Source organism: Neophocaena asiaeorientalis, unplaced genomic scaffold, assembly GCF_003031525.2.
Source record: "Neophocaena asiaeorientalis asiaeorientalis breed wild unplaced genomic scaffold, Neophocaena_asiaeorientalis_V1.1 scaffold45, whole genome shotgun sequence".
Classification (NCBI taxonomy): Eukaryota; Metazoa; Chordata; class Mammalia; order Artiodactyla; family Phocoenidae; genus Neophocaena; species Neophocaena asiaeorientalis.
Window position 1 is genome coordinate 1,238,719 of NW_020174642.1, and position 12,185 is coordinate 1,250,903.

General features: G+C 40.9%; 1 protein-coding gene across 1 annotated transcript; it reads right to left on the bottom strand.

Annotated features, from left to right (window-relative positions):
• Nucleotides 1-701: 701 nt before the first annotated feature.
• On the bottom strand, nucleotides 702-11,446 carry MIS18A (MIS18 kinetochore protein A). Its single transcript, XM_024758448.1, has 5 exons — nucleotides 10,965-11,446; nucleotides 7,037-7,103; nucleotides 4,676-4,798; nucleotides 1,798-1,894; nucleotides 702-1,211 (listed from the first exon to the last, which is right to left on the bottom strand). Exons 1-5 carry the CDS (start codon nucleotides 11,305-11,307, stop codon nucleotides 1,131-1,133), a joined length of 711 nt encoding a protein of 236 aa, XP_024614216.1. The 5' UTR covers nucleotides 11,308-11,446; the 3' UTR covers nucleotides 702-1,130.
• Between the last annotated feature and the right edge of the window lie 739 nt (nucleotides 11,447-12,185).

The window sequence follows — 12,185 nt, forward strand, 5'->3', positions numbered from 1 at the left end:
TTTGTTGCCAGCAGATGTTGAGAAGAGACCTGGACGGCTCCCTAATTTCAAATTGTCAGAGGCTGCTGACAGATACATCAAAAAAGAACTCAATAATTGTGAATGATCAATGATCGAGTCAATTTGACTTGGGAACTTTTATATGACGACTTTAAGTCTCCTCAGACATAATCAGGGAAGTTCTCAAACATGCTGAGTACTAACATTATGTGGCCTCATGTCCACTCAAAAGCAGAGACGGCCTGGGGAAACATGGGGTTACTTTGACGGTCCTAAGCTGGACCCTCACACTGCCATGCCCGGTAAATGTGTAGAGTTCATGACACCAGGATTTCTGAGCTCAGGTAAATAACTGTTTTGGAAAAATCAACTGTAAAGCACTTTGTTTTAATCTTTATTTTCTCCCTCATTATAAAAATAACATGTGCTTACTCTAAGTCTTACATTATAGAAAACGGAAAACTTCCCCAGAACCCCACCCTCAGAAATGATTACTACTCTTTTTGGTAAATATTCTGCCAGGTTTTTTTGGCATATAGTAGTAAATAAACAGGATCAAGTGGAATTCTACCGCCACTAGAATACATGCTATTCTGCTCTTGTGCAAGGTTTTGAATAGTTCTGACAAATAACTCAACTGACCAGTTTCTCCACAGAGCTGTACGCATTAGTTTTCAGAGGAGATTCAACCACACAGTGGGTGGGAAAACTTCTAAGATTTTCTTACCACTCAATATTAAATATTGTTCAAAGTATTAAAGGTGAAATAAAGTTTAAAAAAAATAAGAAATAAAGAATAACGAATTTGGTACTGAGGAGAAAACCGTTCAGAAAATGATGGCGGTTTATCAAAATAAAAACTACTAAATTTCACTTCCAGGAAGTATCATGACTTTAAAGTTGGAATTTAGGAAACAATCATCTTTTTACCATCAAATACAGCTGGAAAAGTAATTCTACAATTCTTCTCATTTGATCAGTTGATCAGTTCAAGAGAATGTAAAGTACATGACCATTTTGAATTCTTTCAGTTCTAAGTGAAGTAAATGATAACAAGAATTGCTACATATGAAACAACGAAGGACTCCAAAACAGCGAAGGACTCCAGAACGGGAGATTTGGAACAGATTTCAGCTTTTGCAGCTGGTAAAGGGCAATTTTGATTCAACCTCCCAAAGCTTTGTTTGCAATGCTGTCAAAACATCTTCCATCTATTGAATTGAAATAAGAATATTAAAAAAAAATACATGATTAAAATCATACATGGTTAAATATGATTAAAATATTCATCATTAATACAATTTCTTATCATGTTATGCATTACACACAGATATTAAGTATTTAACAGAATTCCATTTAAATAAGACATAAGTTTATTAACAGTAGTTCTCAACCTCTAATCTGTAGCTTTTTTATACATTCATCACTATCTTGCCTATCTGTGAGAGGATGTTAACATTCAAAAACAAGGCTATTTTTACCATGAAATATTGATTTAAGATATATTTCTATTTTAATAGTTTTAGAATATATACTGCTTTGATTTTAGTATGAAATGTCTTCTTTATTATTTTTTTGATATAGCTTTAGCTTAATTTGTAGTTTGGCTCCCCCCCAAAATCAAGTTTACTAACAACTGAAATAAATAAGTAAGAATAAAATAAAATAAGCACTCTCTTCCCATGAAAGTGCTAAGGTCAAAACAGAAAACACATTAAGGATTATTCACGGAGGAGCACTTGATCACTGACTGGAAGCTGTTCATACAGAGATACAAAAAGTGCAGAACAAGATTACCTGCTTCAGAGATTTTTCTATTTCAACTCGGCTTTCAAGGTTAAAAAGCTCTTTATCTTCTGACACAATTTGCTTTTCAGAGGACCCTAGAACATAACTGAAGTATAATAACAGTACAGAGTTAAAACATGAAAAAGGAGTAAATATAAAATTTACATGAATAATATTAAGGGAATTCCCTGGTGGTCCAATGGTTAGGGCTCTGCGCTTCCACTGTAGGGGACACAGGTTCGATCCCTGGTCGGGGAACTATGATCCCACATGCAGCGCAGGACAGCCATAAGTAAGTAAATACAAAAAATAATGATATTAAAACTTGAATATGTATATCAAACTATATATTAGTACCAAGTAAACACATAAAACAACTACTTTTGTTAACAGCAACCTACATAGGAAGCTGAACTACATGAAATCATGTTTTTCTCCGTAACAGCTTTGTCCGAGAGCCCTACATATTTCCCAATATTATAAGTATTTTGTTATTGGAAATCAACTTGCTCTGTAGTAAGTTGGGTGGCAAAACATTACCACTCATGGTTCAAAATTCTATTTTAAAGTTTTAAAAGATCCTGAAGAAGCCACTGCTTTATATCACTTTTTTTTTTTTTTTTTTAATGTAACTTCTCAGGAACGTGTGCATTTTCAGAAAGTTTGACTTTTAGTATATAATTTGTGTAGTCAACTCTTGATTACCTAGATTTGGGCAACTTCAACAGTTATCCTGTAACTTATGTTTTGCTCCACTCTCTGGGGTGATGAGATGCTGTGGTTTAGAAAATACAAAGAACAGAAAAATTGGCCTGGTAATGGAAGGAAAAGAGGCCCAGCTTTGGTAACAAATAAATCTAAACAGTAGGGAAGGAGGTGCTGGTATTTCTCAAAAAAAGAAACTTGATTCTTTTGCATTTCTTTAGTAGAAGTCTTTCATTACATGTTAACGACTTCAATATGTCACTTCTTTTGTCAAATAAGAACAGTCTTCTCTTGGAAACCCAAGATTAAATTGATTAAATTTCTGAAAAATGACACGGGAGGCAAAATTGCAGAAGGCAATTAATATCTTGTTTAGAAAAGAAAAATGAGATGGGGGAAAAAATTAAACGGTATTGAGTAATTTATAACACTGTAAATAAACATTACAGAGGGCATCCACTTCTAAAACAAACCAGGTTCCTTGTTATTAAAATTATGCCCCAAGAGGTATTCAACTGCTCAGGAAAAAACAGCTTCAATACTATGACCCTCTATGGAGAAATCTTCCACACATTTTCTTTTATACAGATATGCATCACTTTTTTTTTTTTTTTTGCAGTACTCGGGCCTCTCACTGTCGTGGCCTACTCCCGTTTTGGAGCACAGGCTCCGGACACGCAGGCTCAGCGCCCATGGCTCACGGGCCTAGCCGCTCCATGGCATATGGGATCTTCCCGGACCGGGGCACGAACCCACGTCCCCTGCATCGGCAGGCGGACTCTCAACCACTGCGCCACCAGGGAAGCCCCAATATGCATCACTTTTAAAGTTTTGTACCAACCGTACTTCACGTTGTTTATACCTGTACTCTCCCCCACATAATTTTCACAAATCTTAGTAAAGTTCTCATGGAGATTAAGGGAGCAGTTGTTTGGGCCTGGGTCTTCTATTTAACACCAAAACAGATCTGATCCCTCTCTAGGCAGGCCTACATGCTTTACATCAATGAGCAGTGCTTGCTACACTATTCTCTTGTGTAAGGAATATAAAAAGTTTGCAGATTTTATAATTTTGACCTAAACCTGTCTAGTTTCAAAGAAGGTGGCAAAACTGCAGTCATCAAAGAATAATTAAATGAAAAATTGTAATTATAAGAAGAAGAATATTGTTCTAAATTCTTTAAAGAGAAACTCTAAGAAATTCAACCGGAGTGACGAAATACCTCCAGTAATGAAAGTGTAGGCATTGTTTTTTTCTTCTTAAATTGTTCTTCTTTCCTGATACTTAAGGTTTCCTAGGCGTCTTTAAAATCTTAAGGGTTACATCTTTTCCAGGATAAGTGAAAATACACTGGGGTCAACTGATTAATTGTTTCCTGTTTTAAAAAGGCTAGTGAATTAGAGGGCCATTAAGATATCTGTCATCAGACCCTAATTCACCTAGTCTCCTCACGCTTTTTAGAAGTCTTGAAAAATGAAGGTACTTTCTTGCATCTCTCAAAACAAGCAGACAATTATTTACCACCCTCAAGGAAATAGTTGGACTTTGTATTTCTACTTTTCCAGAACACCAAAGGGACTTCTTTCCTGACCATTTCTGTCCTATTTCTTTATGATATTCTAGGAGACTAAAAACTAGAGGGAAAAACAAAATGGACAAAATATATTGATCCACACAAAGGCTTTTAAAAAAAAATCCTATTAAACTAAATTCGATTGCTAAGAAAAACAACATATTTTTACTCTGAAAAATGTGCTCAGTGTTTTCTCCTACAATTTAGAATGACAGATTTTTCCAATAGCAAATAAATCGGGTCCAAACAAAAAATCACTAGCGGGGCTTCCCTGGTGGCGCAGTGGTTGAGAGTCCGCCTGCCGATGCAGGGGACACAGGTTCGTGCCCCGGTCCGGGAAGATCCCACATGCCACGGAGCAGCTGGGCCCGTGAGCCATGGCCGCTGAGCCTGCGCATCCAGACCCTGTGCTCCGCAACGGGAGAGGCCGCAACGGTGAGAGGCCCGTGTACCGCAAAAAAAAAAAAATCACTAGCTTTACTGTCAGAAGTTACTTAAAAATATATTTTAACCAGTGTTGATTTAGTTTCGATGTTTTCATACCAATTTCTCTGGAAGCAAGTTTCTGAGAATTCATTTATGAGCTATTCATTTATACATCAAACTTACCTTTCAATGGCTTCAACACTGAGACAGAACAAGTCCCTCTTGTAGTCTAGATTCTTGGGTGTGCACCTGTATATGTAGCCGAGGTTGAGTGAACACCCTGCGCAGTACAAAGTCTCCAGGATGCTGCAACGAGAAATGCCACTGCTTTAGCAACTGGTCATAACAAAAATCCCACTGTTGAGATCCATAAACACCTAAACACTGAAGTTGCTAAGTATGTTATTCTGACCCTACTAAGTCATATGTACAAAAAAAGGAAAAAAATGATAGTAAGAAGCTTACATCAGAAATGTAGACAGTCGCCTCCAGGCGGCATTGCCTTAAGTATCCAGTGACAAAGGGCATGTACAAAAGTGACAAGAAGAGGGTGTACTAAGGTAGTGTTTTCCTAGAATGCAAATGCCTCAGTTCAGTATTAAGAAAAATTAACTAAAATTTTGAAATAAGACAAAAAGATTCTACATGTCCTTTTAATGTTATACTGTCCACCAAGGATCATTAACATTCTGCGGAAGGGATAGGCAAATTTTTTTCTGTAATGATCCAGAGAACAAATATTTTAGGCTCTCAGGCCATACGGTGTCTGTTGCAACTACTTGCCTCTACCACTGTTAGCACAGAAGCTGCCACAGATAATACATAACTGATCTGTGTTCCAATAACAATGTATTTACAAAAACAGGTGCTTGGGGCTTCCCTGGAGGTCCAGTGGTTGAGACTTTGCCTTCCAGTGCAGGGGGTGCGGGTTTGATCCCTGGTGGGGGAACTAAGATCCCACATGCCTCGGGGCCAGAAAACCAAAACATAAAACAGAAGCAATATTGTAACAAATTCAATAAGGACTTTAAAAATGGTCCACATCAAAAAAAAAAAAATCTTAAAAATAAAAACAAACAAACCGGTGCTTGGCCCATGGGCCATAGTTTGGCATAAAGGATGGGTTCAGGTGATACAAGTAAACAGGACTTAGAAACACTGGTTCAGAGTGAGAGTCAACTCCCTTTTCAATTCTCTAACAATCCTGATTATATATAAAGAGAAGAAAGTCTCAGTCTGGTGCTAGAATGTCTTTAACCTGCATCTCACAGTTGGGAATCTTTTAACAGTAGGAGAACAGACCTCAGGCTCAGAACCAGCCAGGCGATACTATCTCAGCTAGAATTTAATAACATGTGTTTTCAGTGTGATTATCTTCACAGCTACTTTCCAGTTACAACAAATGACACATTTATGGCAGTAACATAAAGATTCCTTTTTAAATAAATTTAAATAAAAACTAGGAGTCAATTTAATGAAAAATATTAAGTACATGATAGCACAGCTGTCACACGGATATGGCAAAAATGGTAAAGCTGACGTCAAAATGACTAGAGCTGGGAAGTAGAGTACACTCTGCAGGAAACAAAGAGAAATAACAAAGCATCATCCTCGCCCTTACTAATTAGTCCTGCGTCCTGAGTGAAGCTGTAACCTCCTCAGGCCTTGCTTTCTTCACCTACAAAGTAAGAAATGATCTAAGGCTGGATTTTCCAAATTTTAATCACCAGCATGCCAACAGTACAATTTTTGTTATATCCACATACTACCTGTCCTATTGTGAATTTAATTCTCCTTAAATAGAGTCATTTTTTAAATTAAAATAAACTTCATTTGAATGGGACAATCTAACGTTACTAAAATTAAAAGCCAACATTTTAAAATAAAAATACATATGATCATTAATTTCTGTTTAACTGCTTGTGTACCACTTATTCATATACACCAGTACGACATGTTTCGGGCAACCATACTAGAAGGCAGAGCTTCCCATTCAGTTTGCTGAGGACGCCACTTGCAGCAGATGCGTGGCAGGTATAGCAAGATTCTGACCACTTCAACCACTGCAGTGGCAGCACAGGGCCTGCCAGTGCTGGAGGCCCCATGCTGCTGTTTCTCCAGCCCTGTCTGTTTACCTCAATAGGCCGTATACGTGTGTATGCATGACGTTAGCATTTTCTATGGGTGCCATGACATGAAAAAGGTAGGGAGCATTCATCTAAAGCATCCTTTGGCTTGGAGATTCCATGATACAGATATTTTCCTTTTCTATTTTTATTTTCGATTATCTTCACAACAAGCGCCAACACCCAAAAAGCGAGTGTCAGAGTGTGCCCCGAGAGGTTTAGAAACTCTTCCATCTCATGTCTAAAGGAGACCACCAGCACTCAAGAATTGGTATATTAGAATGACTGATTTTATACTGATTACCATGAAAAAAGTTTTATCCCAAATCTTACTGCTGATGGTCTCCTTAAAGACTTTTATTTGAAAAATAAACATTTTCTCTAATGTACATATTCACATAGATATAGCCTTACTCACCAACCATTTTCATTTTTACGTTTGGATAGTATCTGTTCCTTATCCACAGAAACATTACAGGAAACACCTAGAAAGAAGAAAGTAACAATAATTTATCAATGCAGTTTGTTACAATACACATGCAGACATTGAGAGAACTTCTAATTCAACTTTTATTTTAGAACCCAGAAGGCCAGAAAAAAACAAAGGCTTGGGCTTCCCTGGTGGCGTAGTGGTTGGGAGTCCGCCTGCCGATGCAGGGGATGCGGGTTCGTGCCCCGGTCCGGGAAGATCCCACATGCCGTGGAGCGGCTGGGCCCGTGGGCAACTAAATGTACAGGGTCTTCTGGAAAAAAGATAGCAGAATAAGAGTTATTTCCTTCCATTCCCAGAAAACACTGAAATTAACAAAGTGAATAAAATTAGGAAGAAAAAATTAACTGACAGTAAAATTTGGGACAATTATAACCTCAAATCACGGATTATCAAGAATACCCGCCAGACACAGTAAAACTGGGATCAACCCAAGGAATAGGATAAAAGCCTGTGCGTACATCTCCAGATCTCACACGCAGAGCTTGTTTCTCTAGAAGTAACTGAGAGGGTCCTCAGGAGCTCAGCCAAAAACCTTTTAGACCACAACCTGGACAGGGGTCACAGCTAAACCCTAGAAGCAGCAGGAAACATTCCCGTTTCCCAAGTTCAGAACACTAAAGGCGGGGAATCGGGAGCAGAGGGACATGAAGAAAGGACATCAGACCTACAATGGCCAGAACAGACTCTTGATTTCACCTCCTCTACAAGTCTACCTTAACTCAGTAAATTCCACTTCCATCTACCCATCGCTCAAATCAGAAACCGGTATCACCCCTGATTCACTGTCTCCTTACACGTCTCCGCGCACTGACACTCCACAGATATATCCCGTCAATTCTACCTCACAACCCTCACTCCAGCCCCCAAACCACCTCCACCTCCTCTGCCTGGACGGCTGCACTAGCTCCTCACTGACCTGCCCACTTCCATGCTTATTCTTCTCTTCAGTGCATCCTCCAAAGAAAAGACTGGGTCATATCACTCTCCTGCTTAAACAACAACTCATGCACTAGAATAGATTCTCATTCTATAGAACAGCCTACAAGGCCCTAAATTTTCTGGCCCCTTCCTTCCTCCCTAAATCTTATCTTTAATCTACCATTCGGCCTCGCTAGCCTCAAGGCCTTTGCACTAGCTGCTCCCTGTGCCTGGAAAAAGCAAAGAGCATGACACCAGAACTGAACATGCAGCCAAGTTGACATTCCTGTATAAAGACAACAGAAAGACATTTTCAAGCACCCAAACTCGAAGTTTTCTTGGGGATGGGGAAACCACTGGTGAAGATTAACCAAATAAACAACACAGGAATGAGAAAGCTATTAATAAGCCTTCTCATTATTAATAAGAGTCCTGGACTTGAGAAATAAGTTCACAGAAACATTGTATTAAAGCTAAATGACGATGCTATGGCTACGGAACAGTATGTAAATGTTATAAACCTTGACAAGGTAAAAACAATTAAACTAACTCTAATTGGAGCGGGGAGGGGAATGGAAATTAATCCAACGTTCATTTTCTAATCTTTCACTGGGAGGAAGGGGGGGGAGGGTCTTAAATCAATTTGCCTAAAGCTGATAAAAAAGGATATTTATATATACTTTTTAAATTTTAAAAACTACTGGTATAGACAAACTAAATAACAGAATAGTGTTTTCATAGATAAAACAAAAGCGCCCACGTGATAAAGGAAAGACGTAAAAACAGAAAGGATGGTAAAGATTTAGCACCAAACATATCAATATTATTTCTTAAAAATAAATGTCAATGACATTTATGTAAATGACATAAACTCACCTACTAAAAGGAAGAGCTTCTCCTACTGTATCTACATCAACCCAAATACATACATGTTGTTCTAATGGTGGCAACACTGGGAAAAAACCCAGACCTCTGTCAACAGGGGGAGACTGGGCGGATGAACAGCATCTCCATCAAAGATACCACTTACGTGGCACTTCCTATGTCTTCTGAGCACATGACACCCATCAACTCACTTAATCCTCCTATCACTCCATTAAGTATTATCCCCATTTATACAGAGGAAAAAACTGAGGCACAGAGAGACTAAGTAGCTTGCCCAAAAAGACACAGCTAGTAAGTGGCAGGCCAGGATTCAAACCCATGCAGTTGAGGGCTGTCATCTATACTGCCTCTCAGCGGGGGTACAACAAGCAGCTATTAAAAACGTGAAGTATATCTATATACACTAATATGGAAAAATACTCAGAATATACGTGCAGAATAAAAAAGTAAGGATGCTTAACAGTATAAATAATATAATCTCAAGTATGTTTTGAAAAATTTACCTCTTTAGGGAATTCCAAAAAATTTACATATTTAAACACGTTCATACATGCATGGAGAGTATCTGGAAGTATAAATGAGAATAAAGTATGTTGAACTGTGGGGACATGAGAGTGTCAGCATTGGGGGATAAGTCCTTTTCCATTTATTTTAATAGCTGCAAAGGGTTAATCTCAATGAATTGTATGGGAAATGTATGTTCTTAGGCTTTTGTTTAACAACTGAAAGGGACTCAGCAATTATCGTTAATTGCATCCTTAAGGAAAAGAGGTTCCAAAAAGTTTCAGGTTAACAGGTGGACACTGCTGTCCTCCTTTCTTCCCAATATATCCCAGGAAGGAAAACATTCCACAAATGTCAACGAATCAGTGGTGAATTTCTGCCATAAAATATTTACAGAATTCAAACAGAGCATAAATTTCATCTTGAAAACCACAAGTCCAAAAAGAACATACATTTTTACACCAACTCAGAAAAAATATGTGAACCACTCCCCTATACAAATACTATGAAAACAACAAAACCAGGAAACGTTGGGGAAACATAAAGGTTTCAAAAGATACTGCCTCTACCAGTTACCTGTATGTTTACTACATCCTCCTTCCTCTGCAATTTTGATAGGATTGTTGGTGCTTTTATTGCAAGTCTCCTTTAATTTTTTTGATACCATTATGTTCTGTCAACTCTACGGTTGTTAACACTTCAGACGGTAAAGGTGTCCGCTGATACAACTATGAAGACTTGAGAAATCAACCCTGACATCCCCCGAAGGAAGCAGGCAGCTGAAAAGCTTAATGTCCTAAACCATTAACAATACTATTTACTGATTAACAGCCCGCTAATTTCTATGAGGAGTAACACAGAATATCTACACCCTAAATGCTTACAACCTAGTTGGTCATTTTTTTCTAAGTAATGCTCACGACGACACTGATTCATCCACTGCTCTTCCGGGATGGGGGAACCTCAGAAAAGAACCTGTCACTCGTGAGTCCAAGGTGCAGGGATGATTCTCCTCCTCCCCTTTTTCTGGGACAGCTCACCGTCTCAGATTATTCTGCTTGTAAAGACCCTGGGAGGGTCTTCCCTAGTGGCGCAGCGGTTAAGAATCTGCCTGCCAATGCAGGGGACTCGGGTTCGAGCCCTTGTCCGGGAAGATCCCACGTGCCGCGGAGCAACTAAGCCTGTGTGCCACAACTACTGAGCCTGCGCTCTGGAGCCCACAAGCCACAACTACTAACCCATATGCCACAATTACTGAAGACCGCGCACCTACAGCCCGTGCTCCGCAACAAGAGAAGCCACTGCAATGAGAAGCCCGCGCACCGCAACAAAGAGTAGCCCCCGCTCGCCCCAACTAGAGAAAGCCCACGTGCAGCAACGAAAAACCCAACGCGGCCAAAAATAAATAAATTTATTAAAAATAAATAAATAAAAATAAAGACCCTGGGAGGCCCCGAAACACCTCCGCCTCCTCCGGGGCCGCCCAGGTGCGGCACACCCGGGAAGAAGGCGGTCCTAAGTCCTAAGCCCCCCCGCCCGAACTGACAGCGCAGCAGGATGCAGTTGGTGTCTTCCTGGCTCGTCACCCAGCTCAGCGAGTCGCCCAGCGGCCGCCGGCAACCAGAGCACAGAAACACCAGAGGCCTGTCCTCCTCCTCCGCCGGCTCCGCAGCCTCCTCGCGCCGCGTCCTTTCCGTGCTGGCCTCCGACGCGTCCCCGCTCACGCAGCTCCACATGCTCGCCCACTTCTGCAGCAGCTGGTGGCGGCTCGAGTCTTCTGAGAGCCGCTTGCCTAAGAGCGAGGAGTTGCTCCACTTGCCCTTGTCGCCACACGCACAGCTAGTAGAGGAGCATCTTTTGCAACAAGCCTGAGACCAAGGACCCGCCATTAGCTACAAATTGCCTGCGCCGCGGAGAGTCACGGGAAAAACGCCGTTGCGCATGCGCGAGGCGGGGCGAGGCGGTGCAGGGTGAGGGAGGAGGGGCGGCAGGCAGCCCGGGAGCGCGCTTGCTCGCGGTGGAGCGGGGCCTGGCGGGGGAGTCACTGCGCCTGCGTCGCGCTTTCCAGCCTTAGGAAATTGAGGCTGCACGAGATCCGCTCGCTAGGCTGCCTGGGGAGAGAGTGCAGCCTCTTACATAGGAGGGGAAGCGTCTTTGAAAAAGTTAGTCCCACCGAACTACATTACCAGCCCCTCACGGAGACCTTGGCAATGGTTACGAAAGAGAATATGCCGCCTATACACCACTCAGAGATAGAGGAGTTGGGGCGCAGTCCTGCTTTCTCCGGCCTCCTCCATGTTTCTGTGGCTACAGCCCCTCAAATTTAGCGTGCCAGAGAGTCACCTGGGAGCTGGATGGGACACAGATTTCTGAGCCCCACTGTGGACTGAAAAAACAATGCACGACTTAAAAGTTGAGAATTATGTTTTATGTGGTGGACTTGCTGAGGATTTCAGTCCAGGAGGCAGCCTGTCAGATAGTTGGGAGGGACTGCTCCAAAGAGGTAAGGAAGGAGCCAGGATACATAGGAGATTTTGGAAAAACAAACAAATCAACAACAACAACAGGTAGTTGGAACATCAGATGATGTTGTCTTTTTTAATTAATTTATTTATTTATTATTTATTTTGGCTGTGCCGGGTCTTAGTTGCAGCACGCGGCACGTGGGATCTTTAGTTGTGGCCTGAGACTGACCTTCATCGTTGTGGCTTTAGTTGTGGCATGCGAACACTTCGTTGCGGCATGCATGTGGGATCTAGTTCCCTCA

Coding starts and splice junctions, on each gene's coding strand:
- MIS18A (XM_024758448.1), bottom strand. CDS start 11,307: ATGGCGGGTCCTTGGTCTCAGGCTTGTTGCAAAAGATGCTCCTCTACT. Junction 1,895..4,675: donor AGTGTTGAAGCCATTGAAAG/GTAAGTTTGATG, acceptor ATTATACTTCAG/TTATGTTCTAGGGTCCTCTG. Junction 1,212..1,797: donor TAGAAAAATCTCTGAAGCAG/GTAATCTTGTTC, acceptor TCAATTCAATAG/ATGGAAGATGTTTTGACAGC.